The following is a 20,801-nucleotide window of genomic DNA, read 5'->3' on the forward strand; positions in this document are numbered from 1 at the left end:
CAATCTCATTTCTTCACTAGCCTCAGAACTGTGCCTAGACATAAGCCTAAGGCCTTTGAATCTCAGCCAGAGACCAGCTTTTCTTTCCCATCTTGTAAGAGGCTTCACAGGGGAGACCTGTCCTTGTTTTTGGTTTAGAGATGGCCTTGAACAAGAAAAAGAAGATAAGTACACACTGAATACACAACCTTTTCTGGAATCCAAAAGCCAGCAGCATCTTAACACTGAAGTACAAAGGCATTTTCAATCATGGTTCAGTGAACATAATCCCCCAGGTGCAGCTTTACTGTACGGCAGGATATTAAAATGCACAATTAAGTCTCTTTCCTTGAGAAGAAAGAAATCGGTAATTTTTAAAAAGTCCTCAAAGATCTTGAATAGCAAAGTGATGAAAGGACAAGTGGGAAACCCACCATGAAGAGGGAATGAGAGAGATTATGAAATAATTGGATCTCATCCAAGGAACAGACAAAGCACATGGAAGCCATATTTTAACTATGAAATGCAAAAAGATATACACAGCTTGAAATATGTTAATATCATGTGAAATCTAATCAGCTTATAAATGGTATTTTGGACTGTAACAAAGCAAATGTCACCAAATGGGGCCCCAAGAAGGTAGGAGAGAAGAATAGGCCCCAAGGAAGCATCCCTAGGGCTTAGAAGACAACAATTATTCCATCCTGCCATGAACATGAAAGGTTTCTTCTCCTGGATACCTAAGTCTGGCGTGAGCTCAGAAATACCATATGTGCAAAGAGTGCAAAGATAATAAGTGGCTCACGGTGTTGAAACTGGCTACATAACCTCTGTAATAAGTTACTTATAAAACCTCAATAAAACCCAGAGCTAGTCAAACCGAGCTGGAGAGGATGGAGGCTACAGTTACAGGTTAAAGGTGATGAACTTAGTGAATCCATAATTACACAAATGACTTAGAAGGTAGAAAGGAGACTTTTCTATAAAAGCAGATAGAAAAATGAGGTCAACATTTAAAAGCTGATGTGACTAATAAGCAGATCAGTGGCTGCTGGGCTAGGGGTGGGAGCCCAGATTGACTGCAAATGCGGATGAAGGAACTTTCTTGGTCAAAGTGTCTAACACTGGAATGTGGTGATGGTTGCATGACTCTATGGATTTATTAAAATCATTAAGTAATACACTTAAAATAGGTGCTTTTTATAGTATGAAAATTACAGCTTAATAAAGCTGTAATCATTTTTTATTTTAAAGTTGACATGTTTTTAAATTTTGCAATATTCACACTCCATAAAATAGTTGTACTGTGTATCTCTGTGATGTGTTAGTTACATTAAAAATGTTCTTTTTCCACTATTGGGAATATAAATTTGTATAATAATCTAAAGTAAGATTCTTAAGTTTTGAAAATTACTCTAAATAGATTATTTTCATAATCATTAACAATCCAAATAGGAACCAAAATAGCAAGAAACACTTAGAAGAAATTGAAAGAAGACATTTCAGTAGCTTTCTCAACATTTACTGCCTTTTGGCAACTCAGTCTAACCCTTTTAACAGGGTAGTATATTAATCTTAATGTGTTTAAAGACTGACAGATCACAGGAATTTGATAATTTCAGAAGAAAAGTATTTTTAAACTCCAGCAGGCACACCAATAAAGCTTAGCAATAAATTGTGAGCATTCTTACCAAAAAAAAAAAGATGCACCTGAATTTTATATACTTAAAGTATTTGGAAAACACTATATAATGTCAGATATGACACTGTGGTTAAGAATGTCAATCTGCCTTGACCAGGTACTAAACACTTGGGCCAGTTACTTTCCCCCGATTCTGCATCTGTGAAATGGAGATAACAATAGTATCTACTCCCATAATACTCTTAATGGGGTAAAAAATAGAAATTTTAGTTAGTGCCTGGCATATGGTAAACATTCAAGAAACACTAGCTGCTATTCTACATTTATGGATATTATCCCTGGGCTGGGTTCAACATACAAGATGATTTTATTCTTTTCTACAAAGCCTCATCTCCAGGGACAGATCCAGTCCTTTACCTTCCTGGAATGCCAATTACTCAGCAATCTTCATGTAAACTGGAGAAAATGTTTCCAGCTGTTGTAACAGAAAATGCCTTCCAACTTTTGATTCATTACACAAGGTGTTATCACTCATTTTCTGGCACAGAGCTGGTGCGGTATCCCAGAACTGATCTGACACACTTTCTTCAGCTGATGTCAAACCAAATTATAAGGCAAATAGGACAAACGAAAAGTCACACGAACAGAATCCATTTACAGTGGGGTCATTCACACTGGTCCTTCCAGGTGAGAGAAGCACTGAGAGAGAGATTTGCAATTATTTAAATATATAGCATAAAGCTTCATTTTTCTCTTCAAAAAAAAAGTAATTTTAAGACCTAGAAAACACAGTTGCCAATCCTCAAAATAGATTCACATTTCCTCTGGTTCTTCCTCTAGTTCTCTTGTGCCCCAAAATGTAGGTATGTGGGTGTAAACATCTCCAAAGTCAAGTTCTCGTGCATTTTGATAATCTTGTAAAGTTTTGAAAGTAACTTCCCTCTCACATTAACTGATGGTAGAAAATGAATGGGAACTTTACACACCCGATTCCCAATACACCTTAATGGAAAAGCGCAGGCTCATAAAACTGAGGGCTAGGACATTTAGTATTTATTTTAAGGGCTTCTAAAATATGCCACAAGCTTAGAGTACAGGGACTAATTTTAATGGAAATCTGTTTACTAGCATGCTGGTACACAAAAGCAGCCTTTTAATATTATTTGGATTTTTTTTTTTTTTTTTGAGACAGTTTCGCTCTTGTTGCCCAGGCTGAAGTGCAATGGCGCGATCTAGGCTCACTGCAACCTCCGCCTCCCAGGTTCAAGCGATTCTCCTGCCTCAGCCTCCTGAGTAGCTGGGATTACAGGTGCGTGCCACCACACCTGGCTCATTTTTGTATTTTTAGTAGAGACGGGGTTTCACCACGTTGGCCAGGCTGGTCTCAAACTCCTGACCTCAGGCAATCCGCCTGCCGTGGCCTCCCAAAGTGCTGGGATTACAGGCATGAGCCACCGCGCCCAGCATTATTTGGATTCTTAATGTGCTAGAAGTGTTATTAATTCAACTATAAAGTAAAACACATCTTTCAGTTATTTAAAGTATGAAGGCAATGTTACAGTGTTTCGGCAGTCACATTTTCAAACGGTACAAGGACATCCTCAAATAAGATTAACTGTATCAATCATCTCCTACTCCCATGAACATACAAATGTGAAAATGCAAGTTTCTCTAGTAATGAAACTTGCAGTGAGTCTGAAAGGACTCCTCCCTTAGGATTCTATTGTGAGGAGTTCTCCCAAGTCTTCCAGTGCCCACTGAAAGAAAACTAAGGTATTCCCAGTGCCTGGCACAGAATCCATGCTGAATCGATGTTTCCGGATCTAACAAGTCTACAAGGACATGCACATTTTAAACATTAAAAGACATTTATGTTAAAAAGGTAAAGCACAATCATCTTAATAAAACCCAGGTGAAACTCTTGATCCAAATTGGCAAAACCAAAGACAACTCTGTGAATAGTCTGTTCACCTAACAGGCTTTGTAACAGGTCTTTGTTTTTTATGGTCACTGTCAATAATCGGCACTCTGTACAATACAATAATGCATGAGATTAGATTTTCTCCAAATGAACGCATCCCAGAGGCATCATAGCATGATCTTCAGAAATTCTCCCTTTTCCTATAAACTGTTGCCAAATGCAGCAAGGATTTAATAAATGGATGCATTTTTTTCTCAGTACACAGTGGCTAAGTCTACCAATTTGACACACAATGTAAATAAAGAGAAAAGCAATTTTTGCTATATAAGAAAATGATTGGCCGGGCATGGTGGCTCACACCTGTAATCCCAGCACTTTGGGAGGCCGAGGCAGGAGGATTGCTTGAGTCCAGGTATTCAAGGCCAGCCTGGACAACAGGGCAAAACCCTGTCTCTACAAAAAAAAAAAAAAAATTAGCCAGGCATGGTGGTGCACACCTGCTGTAGTCCCAGCTACTTGGGAGGCCGGGGTCAGAGAATTGCTTGGGCCTGGGAGGTGGAGGCTGCAGTGGGCCAAGGTCACACCACTGTACTCCAGCCTGGGTAACAGAGTGAGATCCTGTCTCAAACACAAACAAAAATGATGATGTTACCAGGAAACGAAATACAATAAGCCTGCGCTATTCCTTTCACAGGAGACCAATTTCAGAAATGGCCTCAGAAATATGTCAGTAATTTTACTCTTCCCAGGGCCACTGTATCAACCAACGACAGAAACGAACCTTTTACTGGTTATTTGTATACAGACCCCACTTATTTCTAGGGCTTATTATTTTTTCCCTAATTTACAGCTATAACCTCAGAAATGGAATTGACCTTCCCATTCAAAAAAGGCCCTGTTAATGGGGTCGCTGGGCATTGTATGGCTGTTTGCAAAGCCCTGTCTGCCCTAAGTGATGGGCAGCCCCTGCCAGCTGCCAGCTGAATTAAATAGGCGACACCGCCTCAGTCTTTTAACCTCCCAGGCTGTGTTATAAGAAAATCACTCTAATTCTGATTACTAGGTGGTTCCTTCATACCAGCTTATCCCATCCTTTGTTATTTTCCATAGTCAAGTCTGCAGTACACAAGACTGTTGGCCACTAAAATCCTTAGGCATGCCTAGGAAATTAATAAAGCTGGAAATTATTTTCAAAAGTTACTCCTCCATTCCTGCACACCTTAAAAACAGCCTACATCTTTCCGGGCATCGTCCATGTTGGGAATTGTCTCATGCGTAGGGACTCCATCTGATAATAGTTGAAGATCTAAAATCGGTTCTCAGGACCAGTTAATGACTTCCATTCATTCCCACAGAAGACACCCGGAAGCAGTACAGGGATCATATTCAGTTTGTGCAGCGTATTGAGGGGAGACACAGACAACTTCTAACAGCATGCATATGCACTTTGTGGCATTAATCTCTTCCTCGGGATCCGTGTTTCCACAGCGTTTGTTCAGCCTTCCTGCCTCTTTAACCTACGTTTATTCTCCATACAGGAAGCCATTCACCCTCCACATGAGGCAGCCCACTGAGGCTAGATTGCAGTGAGAACACATTTCACACTAATGCACTGGCTGCTTTCCAGAAAACTGTTGCCGGCAATCATATCTTGCCATCTGATGTCAACATTGGCATTGAGAGGATGCTAATAAAACTGCGAAATCAGCTAAAACTAAAGTTTAATGCATCTACCATGCAACACCAGCCAGGGTTCGCCATCTTTAGGGCTTTGAATGCTGACGTTCCATTCATACTCTTCAGTCTCCTCAGCAGCACTTCTGAAATTTAAATGTGAATATACACAGCCTGAGAATCTTGTTGAAATCACATTCTGACTCAGTAGGTCTGTGTGGAGCCTGAGGGTCTGCATCTCTGCCTGCTCCCTGGTGGCCTTGCTGCTGCTGTCCCGGGACCACTCTTGGTACTGAGGTTTTTATTTATTTAATTTCTTTTTTTCTTTTGAGACGGAGTCTCGCTCTGTTGCGCAGGCTGGGCTGGAGTGCAATGGCACCATCTAGCCTCACTGCAACCTCCGCCTTCCAGTTGCAAGCGATTCGTCTGCCTCAGCCTCCCGAGTGGCTGGTATTACAGGCACCCACCACCACACCTAGCTAATTTTTGTACTTTATTAGAGATGGGGTTTCACCGTGTTGGCCAGGCTGGTCTCAAACTCCTGACCTCAAGTGATCCGCCTGCCTCAGCCTCCCAAAATTCTGGGATTACAGGCATGAGCCACCGCACCTGGCCGGTAGTGAGGTTTTTAAGAACACTGATGAAGCATACACCTGTGCACACAGAATGACTCTTTACAACTTATTTCTGTTGTGTAAGCAGTTTCTAGCTCCCAGACTGTCACTCTGAAAAGGCATCAGAAGGAAAATGTCTAGTCTAATCCTTTTTTTTTTTTTAAAGCTAGTGCTTATCTTGAGTGTTTTCTTCCTGGAAGTTTTTTTTTAATAAAAAAAATCAATTTTATGTTACTATCTGCCAAGGCAACTTTAGTTTATGGTCTTCCAAGTAGACAAAAACGGAATAGAAAGATCTCTTGTAGGGGCACTCCTAGCCCTGTAATCTACTTGTTAAAGGATGAGCCACAAGTTAAAACTAAGAAATGTCATTTAGCAAATTGTAAGCATCTAATGAGGGTAGTCATGAATACAGAAATCAACAAAGCACTATCTTCTTTATCCCAGATATTTTGGTCTCACACAGGTGTACAAACAGTTCTAATGCAAAGCAGAAGTGATTATCCACAGAAAGAGAACTACTTTGTGTTTTTCCCTCAGGGAAGAACTCATAAAAGATCATGGTGACTGTGCTCCCATTGACCTAAAAAGCCTGTTACCTGGCATGTACAAAACAAGACTGGACTTATGGAATCAGACACATTTTGAAAAATGTGACTTTTTTCCTAAGAGGATTCTAGACAGAGCAGATGGAGTCTGAAATACTTTTAACCTCCAATAACTGATTACACTGAACAGCACCTCAAGAATTGCTACTTTACATGCTGTTTGCTTCTTGATCGGACTTTGGAACATGATTACTATCAGCCATACGTCAGAAGACAGACAAAAGAGGCTCTACAGACAAGTCACAAGACAGGAAAGCACACTGGGAAACTTGGCTTCAGGGGATCTGACCCTGGACAATGAAATAACAAAGTTAGAGAGGGAATGGCTTGATACGTTTCCCACATAAATGTGCAGACTCATGTGAAGGTGCCAGCAAGGAGCCAAACCGCACACAGAGTGGGATCTGTGGGGTTTTGTTGTTGTTGTTGTTGTTGTTTGTTTGTTTGTTTGTTTTTAAAGAAAAAGGGCAAGGCGCAGTGGCTCATGCCTGTAATCCCAGCACTTTGGGAGGCTGAAGCTGGCAGATCACTTGAGGTCAGGAGTTCGAGACCAGCCTGGCCAACGTGGTGAAACCTTCTCTGTACTAAAAATACAAAAATTAGCTGGGTGTGGTGGCACGCACCTGTAATCCCAGCTACTTGGGAGGCTGAGACGGGAGAAATCACTTGAGCCTGGGAGGTGGAGATGTTGTACTGAGCTGAGATTGCACCACTGCACTCCAACCTGGGAGACAGAACAAGACATCTGTCTCAAAAAAAAAAAAAAAAAAAAAAAGACAAAGGAAAAAAGACCAAAATATGAGCAAGGGCCATCTTCTCAACACGACTGTGGGTGACTTTAATTTATCTTAATATTTTCCCATTTCCTTCAAAATTCTTTACAATGATTATATATTAATCTTACAAAGGACAAGACCAATTAAAAAATAAATCTCCCATCTGTCCTTTTGTTTCTAAGGCATGTTGTTTACAACATAGTTCCTATTTAAAATTGGATTTTTAAAGTTCCATTTAATTTCTGAAACAGACTTCTTTCATTTAATTTAGTTTCAAGGATTTAAAAACTAATCAGGAAAATCTGGTGCAACATATTATACTCTGCCACCACAAACACCCTTGAATACTGCAGGTTTGTGTCTCTGCAATAATTAGGCCAGATGCTTTTCATGCGCATCTCCTATTGGCCCACCACCAATTTTTAAATCCATGAGACATATTGATCAGTTCTTCTCTTTATTCACTGGATGGCTAGGGCAATGTCAGGAAGGTTTAGAGCAATTCTCCTGACTCAGACGGCGAGATGTTTCTAACAGAATATCTATTGTTCCCCCACAAAATGAAAATGCTTTCAATAGCAAAAATGATCTAAAATCGGCAGATGCGTTCTTTTTCTTTTCTACACTAGAGTCTTTCATGAAGAAGCCCTAGCTAGAAACAACCACCCTGGTGCGGTGTGCATGGTAATGTAGTGTGTGGCCATGCTGCAGAGGGCACCATCATCATTTACAGCTACACACGACCACAGCCCAGGGTGACCAAGGCAGCTCCTATATGGCCATGACCTGTAAGGACCTTGCTGAATACTGGAGCCATATGCTAATGCCAAGTGGATAGACCACAGCAAACTGGTCAGTCATCCAGCTACTTAGTCATTCAATCGTTTACGAGGTCAAGCTCTGGAGACTCAAAGGCCAATAGAAGATCTTTCTTAGCCTCATCCTATAAAATCGAAAGGAGGAGACAGGCATTACAATAGACCAGCATAATGAAGATTTGCATGGCTACATACAATGTACAGTGAACAGGCTCCAAGAGAGTGAGTTGTCAATTTTATATGGGGAAGATAGGAAATATTTCATACACAAGGCCACCTTTGAGCTGAATCTGGAGAAATGAGTAGGTTCTTTCTTTGCAGAGCTGGGGTTCAGTGAGATTACCTTCAATTATCAATGTAATCATCAATGTAAATATATATAGCAACGAGTCCAATGCCAGGCACAGAGAAGGTATTCAACAAATGATACTAATAATAATATTACTTTCTCAGTGGGATGGATTGCCAAAAGAAAAATGCCTTTAAGGAATGACCTGTACCATTGAAGAAGACAGTGAATAAAATATCTGCATCGCATTCACAACTGACTGACAATAAATAAGATGATAAAAATACAGTCGTTAGTAGTTCAGGTACAGCAGTTCAGTTGCAATGGAAACTATGCAAAATGATCAATTCTACATTCATGGTATTATACAACTACAAGGGTCTTACATTTTTAAGAAAGCCTGGAATATGAGAACAGAAGGGAGAAGGACTGATATTTTTAGAGGACCTACCATGTGTCAAGCCAAGGCCTTTATATACATATTTTGTCAATTAATTATCACCCCAATATTGTGAAGTATGCATTATTATGCCATCTTAAAGAAGAGGAAATTGAGATTCAGAGAGTTTAACTGATTTGCCAGAGGTCACACCACTAATGAGTATTCAAATCAGGACTTGACTTTGTATTAGTTAAGTGTCTCATTTCGAATTCCATGCTCTTTTTATTATATCATGAAGCATTTGCACGTGAAAAGCCACATTTACAAAGGAAAATATGATTAGTCATTAAAAAGGATAATTTAAAATAGTGAGTCCCTTTGGCACATTAAAATATGATTTTTTTCCAAAAAAAAGTTGTTAGGTGTCAGCTTTTCCATTATAACAACTACCAACAATTGGGTACCAATCACAGTGCTAAATTTGCCATGTGAATTGTTTCATTTAGTCCTCATGACAACTTATAAAGCAGGCATTATTATCATTATTATTATTCACAATATACAGATGATGAAACTGAGGATTATCAGGGTGTGAACTATTTCCAATAGGAGGATAAATTTCACTGTGCCCAGAGTAGAGGACAGATTTGAACTCATCTATAATTCTATGGAACTAATGTTTTTCCTCTCTGTCATGTTATCATATATATCTATGCTTAATTTATAGCATACATAAGCAAATTTCCTCATTATAAGTAAATTCAATATACAGAAATTTTAAACTTAACTAATTAGTAAGTTGGGTAGGATAACTTAATTTTCCAGGCTTGGATGAAAAACCACAAGCTAGATTTTCCAGACTGAAATCTCAGTCCAGGCTCAGCTGATTTTTTTTGTTTGTTGCAGGGATAACTGACCGACCAGCTGACTTTAAAGTCCAAGTTCTTTCCATCAACCCAACATGCTCCTGCCAGACAGAAAGGGCTCACAGGCCGGGTCAGGGCTCCAGCTGTCATAGAAGCAAGAGAACTCACCACCAGAAGGCAATCACAAAGCCAGTAGACTTGTAAACGTCCCCCAAATGTTCTCAGCACACTATGGAAGGGCTTTAGAAAACCTATCTTCAGTACAGCAGTGGAACACTAAGAGAACTTAGAATTCATTTTACAGCGAGCTAGAATGCAATTTACAGAAAACTAACTTTTGTTGAAATGAATCTAAGCCTTAAAATATACATCACTGCAGGTACCCATAATTGACCACATCCTCAGAGGAGCTCAAAGTGAAAAAAAAAAGGACTTAAATCTTCCCAATTTGGAGGCACTAACAGCTACCTAAGGACAGGTGTAGCTCATGAGTCCTAAATGTTGACCAAAGATATGTGACCTAAAATAGCACATTCTATTCTGAACACTTTAATTCTGTAAGTGAAGTGTCATTATGATTCTTAAACTTCTTTTTCTTTGAAATTATCTATTTCCATCAATTCATAGCTCTAATAAATCATGAGGATGGTTTAACATGTGCTCTGAGCTTTTGTAGAAAATTTTAATCTGACATTTTAAAGTGTAAGCTAAATTACATTTATCAACTGTTTTTTTTACTCCAATTGCAAACAAAACTAAAAAGTATTACACTCCCTTTTGCTACACAGGTAGTGTAGCAAATCAACAGTACACAATCTTTATACCAAGAATGAAGGGTTTTAATATGCTTGCAGAAGTTAATTAGAACTGTCACAGAAAAGTTCTACTAATAAAAAAGGAAAAATACCACTGCTGCTAATAGCTACAGAAAACCTCCTTTTCCATTCCAAATAAATCCTATCAGATTCTAAATGTCTTACATTTTATCTGAAAACCTCTAGTTTCCACATTTTCTATGCTTATCAACTCCTATAGCCAAGGTCAGATGTAATAATAATTTGTACCACTTTTTTAACTTGTAAGAGGAAGACATATCTTAAGCACTCTAAACTCAAGAGTCGACCAAATTATTTTTACTTCAGATTAGAATTAGATATTAAAAGCCAAAAAGAAGAAAATAAAGACCATTTTGTGATATCTGATTCATAGATTCCAATTAATCATCATCATTTCCTGTAATCAAATAAACTCCTATATTAAACACCTAAAATAAATGGCAGCAATTATTGACTCATTTACAAGCATCTTTTGAGCTTTATGTTTATAACAGGCAATGAGGATTCATGATCAAAAGATACAGAGAAGATGTAATAATGGATTAATTTATCAACAGCTACTGGGATGTCCTCAAAATGGCAGTTATGATGCTTTCTCATGGTTTACCATCTAAATCAGTTTATGGCTACCCTTACTTCAGCTGAGTAATTCCTAATGTTTTCCATATTGGGAAAACAATAAATTGTTTGCTCACTCTAGCATGCTAGCAGTGGTAGTTTTTTTTTTGTTTTTTGTTTTTTTTTTTGAGACGGAGTCTCACTCTGTTACCCAGGCTGGAGTGCAGTGGCGCGATCTCGACTCACCAGCAGTGGTAGATTTTATAAAGTACATGGCCTATGTGAAATGTCTGTAAGATAAAAATATAACATCTCTGGGTTTTTTTCTCTTCACTAAAGCATGCTGCAATATTGTACAGATCTTCGATGTTGAAAAGTAGATAAGATAGGGATGTGCATTTATTTTCTATTTAAAGAGCAATCTAGTTTGTCATTGCTGTAGTTCAGTGGGAAGGGAATCATTGGGAAGTGCCCTATCTATGTTCTTTATAGTATAAATCACCTACTTAGGCACTAGCTATTCTATGTTTCTAAGGAAGGATTCAAGAACCACAGATTTAGCAGCTCAAGAAAGCCAGATTTTCTTTTCCATAAAAGGAGTCAGGAGATATGCAAGGGTATCTTTGTAGCAAATCTGATAACTTTTAGGCTTATTTTAAACACTTAAAAAATAGTTATACTCCAAATGGCCTCTGGGAGTAACTGCTTGGCAGGTTAAGTGAATAACCCACAGCAAAGTTCCAACATCCAGAGCTTGGACTTGGGCAAGAGGAAGAGACTCTCAGACTCTAAGATCCTGCAAATCCTCCCCTTGGACATGGGTTCAGGGGACATGATTTTAACTGTTAGCTAGAAAAAGTCCCTTTTTCTTCTTTGGAGGTCTTTAACCAAGGCCCAGATTTAAAAAAAAAAAAAATGCATCACTGAAATTAAGGCAAGGTAAGTGCTTCCTTGAACTGCCAGCCATGCCAGCAAAAGGACTGACGACCTGGTGAGCAGTCACCCTGAAAGTTGCAAGGAAGAGGAGGAAGGTCGGGGCAACTATTTACTGAAGCTTCAGTGCCCCTGAATAAAGAATGGAGTTGAAATCATTAGAAAGGGTTTGCTCACACATAGGCTGCTTATGAACCACAACGGTCATCTTGGCCAACTGCAGCTTCCTGCAAAATCTTTTCTAGATTGTGCAGCATTTCCAAAACGTTTATTTCCTTATCTCAGCCTAAAAACATCCAAAAAAGTACTGTTCCATGAACTCTTCGCTTAGAGCTAACACAAACCCAAGAGGCAACTGAGTGGTGGTAGAAACAAGTGAGAACGGCATGTGCTGTATGCCCTCCGGTGTCCGTCTCCTCTGGGTAAGATATTAAACAGCAGGCTCCAGCTTTCACGGTTCCATTGTCCAAAATCCCAGCGTCAACAGTTTTCATGCCATGGATACATCTGTAGGCTGCTCCAAGGCAATCTACAAAACCATCTTCCTCTCTACCCGTTTACTCAAAGCACTCAAGCAATTTATCTTTTAAGCAATTCTATTTCCTCAACCCAAAAACATGAAATTCTTTACTGGGCATTGGAATTCCCATATTGTTTACGGAGTTGATGTGAGGGTTCAGTTAAACTATTTTTTAAAAAGGTGGGACAAGAAATCTTAGGGTGGCATCTTGTTGGCAGCATATGGAACCCGATGCCACCACAGGCAGGCCAAGATGGTAGCAGTGCAGGTGCCACGCCACTATGGCCAAGCATTATTCCACAGGACAGCATAGAGGAAAGTGGTTTATTCTCAGAGGCTTATCTAGCCTCAGTCTCTGCCAGGGTTGTCAAAAATTCTACTCTAACGAACTGCTTATGGGACAGATTTCTCTTTTGAGCCAAAATGATTCTAAAGACTCCTGGGGTCCATGAGGAAGCATCTTTGTTCTCACTGGGAACCCAAGGAATAAGTCTTTATATTCTTTCCACTTTATCATCCAATTCCTCTGCAGCTTTTCACTGATCCTGCTATGAAGAGAACATGCCAGCACTAGGGGAAATGCCACAGCAGCAAACTGAACGCTTGACAAAACAACAGTTGAGTACAACAGTCAGCAGAATGACTGCACGGAAAAAAAGGACAGAGCAGAAATGTTTCAGATGATATTCCTTGGACAAATTACTCCCTTGACAATTCTTTCTCAATACATTTACATCAGTTTGGTGCTTTAACATAATCTAAAATGGTACAGTGTTACCAGTACAAGCTCTGGAGCAAGACCAGTTTAAATCATAGCTGTGTGGTCTTGTGCATGTTTTTAACAAGTTCTGTGCCTTAGTGTTCTAATCTGTTAAATGGGGATAATAAGCAAGTTTTTATGAGGATTAAACATGCTAATACATGCAAAGCACTTAGAACAATGCTCAGTAAAGCTATCATCATTATAGTTCAAAATTGCTATTGCATGTATCATCATAGTTGACCCATAGCACTCTATAAAACACAGGTAATCATTTTATCTGTGTTTCACTGATGAGGATAATGAGGCTCAGTTAAGTGTTTTGCTAAAAACATAAGGAATCTATGGCTGGGCCAAGACTTGAATCCTGGTTTTTTGACATTAAACCTCGGATTCCTTCCCATGACTTTGGATTATTTACATGTAAACCACAGTAAACTAGCCATTATCAAATATTGATTCTAGACAAATTCAGTAAGGAAGAAAACAATTGAGAACATCATACCTATTCTAGGGATTTATTCCTGAAATAAACAAGATTAAATAATCAGCTGATGGCAAATTTTAGCTAAAGCCATTAAAGCTGATTTTTAGATTCAGAGTAGCATTTTGGAACTCCCAAAATTCTGAAGTGAAGCAGGGAGAGGGAACATTTATCCATATGTATTCTTTGCTCTAATGAGACACTTTATAAAAATATTTATTTGAATAGGTAAATATTTATGAAAATAGATGAACTCCCATCTTGAGAAAATTCAATATATGAAAATTCAGAACTACAAGATGTTTGAATGACTCATTAGAAATGGAGCCAGTGAAGGGCTTACAAAATGTGTAAAGGTGAAGTTTGCCATCTTATTGCTACTATAATTCACAAGCCAGTATGAACTTTCTGGTCATTGATAGACTGATGACATTTAGGCTACAGACTCTTAAATCTAGAAGACTAGGTCTCATCCATCAGAGAATCTCATCCATTAGAATCCTTATCTGCATGATACTTAGGGCAAGGGTTATGAGACAAGCAAAAGACGGTAAATACAAATGAACAACTGGCACATATTCCTTCTTTCCTAATGAATTTTATAATTTAGAGCATCTGAATGGATCCCTAAGGGAAGTATTCTTTAATGACTAATACTCTTTCTAGGATTAGCATCTATTTCTAATTCAGAAAGTTTGAATGTGCTAGCCTTTAAGAACTTGGAAGAGTCTTCTATTTAATAAGATCAATCTTTTAATTCATGGATCATTTTAATTTTAATATTTACTATACATACAAATCATTCAAATTATCCCTCAAAAAATTTTTTTTAAAAAAAGCATTTTGATAGCACCACATTAAAAACTAAACTTGCAGCAAAGATAGTGTGCTCAAAAATATAATCTGGTAAACTCTGAATGACTAGCAAATCATGCTGTACATATAATCAATTTTTTTTTTTTTCTTTTGAGACGGAGTCTTGCTCTGTCACCCAGGCTGGAGTGCAGTGGCGTGATCTCGGCTCACTGCAAGCTCCGCCTCCCGGGTTCATGCCATTCTCCTGCCTCAGCCCCCCGAGTAGCTGGTACTACAGGCGCCCGCCACCACACCCAGCTAATTTTTTAAATTTTATTTTTAGTAGAGACCGGGTTTCACCGTGTTAGCCAGGATGGTCTCGATTTCCTGACCTCGTGATCCGCCCGCCTCGGCCTCCCAAAGTGCTGGGATTACAGGCATAAGCCACCGCGCCCGGCCCTAATCAATGTTTTTTAATTCAACTCACCATCAAGGTTCTGTCAAACCTGTACAAAAATAGTCCACCCAAGACAATAAAAAGTGATGCTTCCTTTGGGTTCATCTGACCAACTCACATTAAAATGACCACCCATTCAAGTCAACTGATGTTCATTCTGTAGCTGAAAAACCTCCCTTTTATTTTAACACTGAAAAATACAAGATGCATACTATTCTAGAAATATGCCTTTAAAGCTATCCAGATGGAAATATGTCATTTCTTAGATACATATTTTAAAATCTATAAAATGTAAGTAAATCTCACTAGTGAACACTACAAAGACTTAAAATCAGAAAATATTTAGGTGAAAGAAATAAGTTAGAATTTTCCCTACTGGTCACAGTTTACTTTCACACCTCAGTCATTTTTAAGGCTATAAGACCTACGAGAAAACTGAAAACAGATGACAGAAAAGAATCATTATGTTAAGCAAATAATAAATGAAAAAGTAGAAATCACTGAGTAATTATTTAATCTTCAAAGATATGCATTTTTTTCTTACTTTATTCCTACGAATAATCCTGCTCAACTCAAACTTCTGACTGTTCTAGGGCCAGCAAGTACATATTTGTTGATTAAGTGACCCAGGCCCTTTAACAACTTGAGCAAAATGTATGCTTTAGCCACGAACACCCTCCGACTCCCTGGTTCTTGCCTTAAAGTCAAAGTCACATTGCAATATGTCTCTTACCTGTTTCCCATCCAACGTGTACAGGCGTTTCACCACTCCCGAGTCCAGCTTGATGGCATCAGTGATATCAGTGAGGACCTGCTCAAAGGAATGAGCCGTTTTCTTGTTCAGCAGAATCCTGACAGCTTTCCGCGGCTTCACGCCACTTCTGATGATGGTGACCAGCTTGGGCCGAATGAAATCCTTATTCTCTCGCACCTCTGAAGGGCTTCCTTTGGCAGTGGCCAGTGAAGACACCACCCGAGAAGCCGAGGTGGTCTTGACGTTCACCGACCAGTTGGGGTTCACATTCTTGGTGTACTCTAGTTTCTTGAAGGGCTCTATTGAGCCACATACATAACTCTCTCCTATGGAAGAGAGAAATATATTTAAATTTACACTAAAATATACCTATTTCTTTTTTCCTACTTATCCTTTCTTTTGCCTTTTCTGATTAGGGGCAAGAGCTAGCCCTGACTTTTCAAACAATGGAAGTGTGATTAATAATTAGGGAAAAAGAAAGATTTCTGACTGCTAATCTGGCACTGTCAGCAACAGATCCACATCCTGGAAAAACAAAACAAAACATTATTCTTCCATTTCTTCACCTTAAGGTCGGTGATAGAAATGCTGATCTGTTTGAAAAGACCTTAGAGAAGTGTGAAAGTGAATTTAAAATAGAAAATATTCTTTGCGAATTAGAGATATTTAAATCTGCAGAAAATTTCAAAATTGGAAGTACCTACATTTGCTACCTGAGACAATTTAAACACTAAGAATGAATCAGAATACAGCATCTTAAAATAGTCATATAATTTACGAATTTGATGGGAGTTGATGCTAAAGATTTTGTAAAGCCCAGTAAAGTTCCAAAAGCAAGCAAATAATCACCCTTCCTTTCTCTCATCTATATAGTGCCAATCACAGTGATCCACACATACTATAAGGTCAATTCATACTTGTTCATAAGTAAGAGGTTTTAGAAGTGTTCAACACAAAAACTACAGCTTCAAAAATGGGCTCTAAAATAAATATAAATAAATGTTTATTAAAAATGACTCCTTAGCAGGAACTCTTTTAATGAAAATAATCAGACTATTAAGTAGATGTAGATCACACACACAAAAAAGAAAAACATGAACCAAGAGACAACAAATTGTAAAATGACGAATTCTAAATACATATTTCATAAAGTTAGGTCAAAGCCTTTTGAAATTCAAGATTTTGTAATGGCTTTTTTTCTGTGTTAATAAGTTTTTGTAACTAGGAATAGGTAAAAATGCTGAAAGACCTTCATAATTGTAGGTGAAATGACCTAGGCCTAATCTAACTCAGCCCATTGACTTTTATCTAAGTCCTTGTATTATTTTTAAATTAACAGTGCAAGCATCCAAGGCCAAAGAATAAGTAGACACATAAAAATAACTGAAGCAGGCCTTCAAAAGTTAAAAAGAGCAGTTATACATGTTATTGAACACTTGTTTTGCAGATGTTCTTAAAATATCCTCTAATGTGTATACATACACATTATGCCTCACTAGAAGTTGTATGAATAGTGCAAGTTTAACCAACCCCATTTCTATTCACCTGGCAGATCATGACTTATCTCAGCTATGCCTTCCTCAGGATTTAAGTAAATATCAAAAACATATATGTATTTTCGATATTTACTTAAATCCTGAGAAAGGCATATTTGGGTACTATAGAAGCAGCAGTGTTTTGGGAGTTTTCATGGAGTGATGACCTGAACATGATAGTGAGAAGAGAGAACTGGAAATTCGGGCTCAAGACCTGGCCTCTCCAAGCATGTGACTTTGGACAAGTCCCTCAGATTTCTGGGTGGTAGTTTACTTATCTATAAAACAAAACCTCATTAGGTTTTTATGAAGATCAAATTAGAAGATAGAGATCAAAGTGATCTCAAATGCAAACCTGCTATGTAAGTGAAAATGACCTGAGGCTACATACCCTAATCATGCAGTAAGCCTGAAAGAAAAATTCAAAAACAAAATTACTAGAAATCGGTAAGCAGATCTTATATTGAACAGTTACCAGTGGACACCATGTTGGGTCCATGTCAATGTGAGAATGCTCCAACACTCCCCAGTGAGAAACACAGCATGTAATTGAGCTGGCAAAGCTAGCCTCTGTCAGAATTCTGTGCTAACTGAAGATATGCAATTGTCTGATTATTTATAAGTTTCTATACTAAGCTAATAACTAAAAGCAAAACAAAGATATAGAGAGTAGTTTACATTTCAACAAAAACTTTATAAAATATATTAAATTAGAAGAGGGAGCAGTTTTAAAGAACATAGCAACATGGAATGAGTTTGTTAAAAGAGAAAATAAACACTTTTTTAAAATATCTTCTTAGATAAAGCACCCTGAAAATGTTTAAAAGCATAAGAAAGTTCTCCAGTGACACTGAGAAGGCATTGCTGGTTTGGTTCAAGCAACAATGATCAGAAGAAATATGTGTTTAATCTGAGCTGTAAATGTGAGGCTCCTCTGCTGGCTAATCAGATTTAAAGACTGGAATGAGAATCTTAGAGAAGGATGTGAGACTCCAGTAACAGATGATACTGTGCTAACAGGAAAGCAACAGCTAAAGGAAGGAGAAGGAGCTGCCACCAAATCCAAGATCACACACCACAGTCATTTAGAGTCTGTGACACTATTCAGGAATTCAGGAAAGGCCCAGATGGATTTCCTTATGCTAACACATTTCCATTGATTTCCTTATGCTAATACATTTCCATTTTATCATGAAAATAAATTTCCATTAAATCTTTTTAAATCTATGTGTTAACTATTTTTACCGTAATCATAATACTGAACTTCTCTCTGCCACAAGAGATGTGGTTCCTGCCTTAATGCAGTTAAATTAAAGTTGGTTGTATTTTCTGATTTTGTAAAAAATAGCTTTTCAATTCATGGGCTAATTATCATCGATTATTATAAATTAATAAATGTGATTGTTCTGAATGGGAAGAATACATACTTTTGATTTGGTCAAATAGCTCTAGATATCCAGTGTTCAATCTCTTCCTTAGTGTGACTGAGAGTTAAGAGATAAGTTATAATCTTGTTTAAATAATCATTTTTAGAGTGCATTCCAGTATTGACATGAGGTATGTGTGTTAAGTGCCATTCAAAAATAACAAGACAGGGCCAAGCATGGTGGCTCACACATGTAGTCCCAGCTACTTGGGGGGCTGAGGTGGGAGAATCACTTGAGCCTGGGTGGATGAGGCTGCAGTGAACCATGATTGTGCTACTGCACTCCAGCCTGGGCAACAAAGCGAGATCCCATCTCTCTTTATTTAAAAAACAAACAAACAAACAAAATAACAAGATAAAGTAAGCTTACAATTACCGTAGTATACTTCCTCTTACATACACTAAGCCACCCCACACCCCGAAGTCTTTTGGTATAACTTCTACTGCAACAATGAAATAAAAGTGAATTTATCTAAAAAAAAAAAAAAAAACAAATAAAAAAACATAAGGTATTTTTGAGCAAAACAGCCCAAAATTTGCTTTGGAAGCTTCGCATTACTTCCTATAGGTGAGCTTGAACAACGATGGCATGATTGCAAAGCTCTTAGAGGTGGTACTAGAAATTACAAACATCACGATTTTCTGGTTGGTTACCACACAACCAGTTTTGTTTGTTTGTTTGTTTGTTTTTTCAGTTTGTTCAAGCCCTAAAGATTCTATGATAAGTCTGATTCTTCACTTGAAATGTAATACTCTGGGTGTCTAAGACACTCCAACAAATAGTAAGATGCTGAAGCAGCATCTGGCTGAATTTTGTTGTGGCATTTATGAAGGCCAAAAACTAATCTTTGTTTTTAAGTAGAGAGAGAGATAAAGAAAATGACAGTTTTTTTAAAAAGTAAGGAAATAAGCATGAAATTGTGTTTGGATCCAACTAATACTAAAATGTCAGAATACGGTAATTTCTTTCCTGAAAGATTTTAGTATTTTCAGAAAGTTGGAGGATGAAATAACATCTAAGTAAGCATATTAGATTATTTTTAAGATACTAAAGAGTCCCTGTTTAAAAAATCACCTATGTATTTTTATTTTTATGTTTCATTTTTTATGTTTTTGAGACAGAGTCTCACTCTGTCACCCAGGCTGGAGTGCAGTGGTGTGATCTCAGCTCACTGCAACCTCTGCCTCCTGAGTCCAAGCAATTCTCCTGCCTCAGCCTCCTGAGGAACTGGGATTACAGGCATGCACCAACACACCCAGTGAATTTTTATATTTTTAGTAGAGACAGGATTTCATCATGTTGGCCCTCCTGGCCTCAAACTCCTGGCCTCAAGTGATCCGCCCACCTCAGCCTACCAAAGTTCTGGGATTACAGGCGTGAGCCACCGCGACTGGCCTGTATTTTTAAATGATCATACTTGCCATTATTCTTCAAGGCATAACAATACATTTCCTCTAATAAGATTTATTATTTTAAAAATCTGCGAAGTTAGTTCTACTTTGCCATTCACTTCCATTATGAAATTAGAATATTTCCACTTAAAATGAATTCCCGAGGCACTACTGAAAACTGATAATGTGGTACCAGTTCCCTGGGTGACTGGGCCTGCAGTGTGTCAGCTATAAAAGTGTTCCTCCACGAGACTCTATATTGGGGGATTCTACAAATTTGCCTCTCATTGCGGGAGTTTTTTCATTGGCTAAGAGTAAATTCCAGTTCTGATATTACTTAACTTCAGTCTGAAAATGACCTCATCTCCATCCTTCACATTACTAGAGCTGGTTGTTACCTCCTCTAGGCTTCCTTTAAGATCGATACGTGGCATAGTCAAAAGTATCTTAAGTGAAGGATATCCGTAATGTATTTCATTTTTCCAGAGGATAAACTTTCTGATTAAAAACTCTGGCAATTAAATTTCATATTGTGAGTTATGGCAAAATCTAGGAAAAACTCAAATATGTATTGAAACCTCTGCAACTGAACTGAATTAAATTACATGAAATATTGTTTACAGAATAGAATATCATAAAGTGCCTTCTGGATATTACATTTTATGAGGCAACTCACATACGCACAGCAACATTTCATCATCTACCTGGAAGTCACTGGCTTAGGATGATTTTCATCGAGCTATTAAAGGCAAGAAAAAAGATTTCCCAAAGGTGCTTATGGG

General features: G+C 38.1%; 1 protein-coding gene and 1 long non-coding RNA gene across 3 annotated transcripts in view; one reads left to right on the forward strand and one right to left on the reverse strand.

The window, feature by feature from the left end:
* LOC129049484 (uncharacterized) overlaps window positions 1-10,856 on the forward strand; it is a 31,805-nt gene extending 20,949 nt beyond the window's left edge. Inside the window, exon 3 of the long non-coding RNA XR_008512597.2 lies at window positions 9,610-10,856. This is a non-coding gene — a long non-coding RNA (uncharacterized LOC129049484). The remainder of the gene's footprint in view (window positions 1-9,609) is intronic.
* DCLK1 (doublecortin like kinase 1) overlaps window positions 1-20,801 on the reverse strand; it is a 357,223-nt gene that overhangs the window by 321,992 nt on the left and 14,430 nt on the right. For both annotated transcript variants that reach the window (XM_024230846.3, XM_024230848.3), the window contains exon 3: window positions 15,646-15,992. In XM_024230846.3, coding sequence (XP_024086614.2) covers window positions 15,646-15,992 — 347 coding nt within the window. The remainder of the gene's footprint in view (window positions 1-15,645; window positions 15,993-20,801) is intronic.

The sequence above is a fragment of the Pongo abelii genome, chromosome 14, assembly GCF_028885655.2.
Source record: "Pongo abelii isolate AG06213 chromosome 14, NHGRI_mPonAbe1-v2.0_pri, whole genome shotgun sequence".
Classification (NCBI taxonomy): Eukaryota; Metazoa; Chordata; class Mammalia; order Primates; family Hominidae; genus Pongo; species Pongo abelii.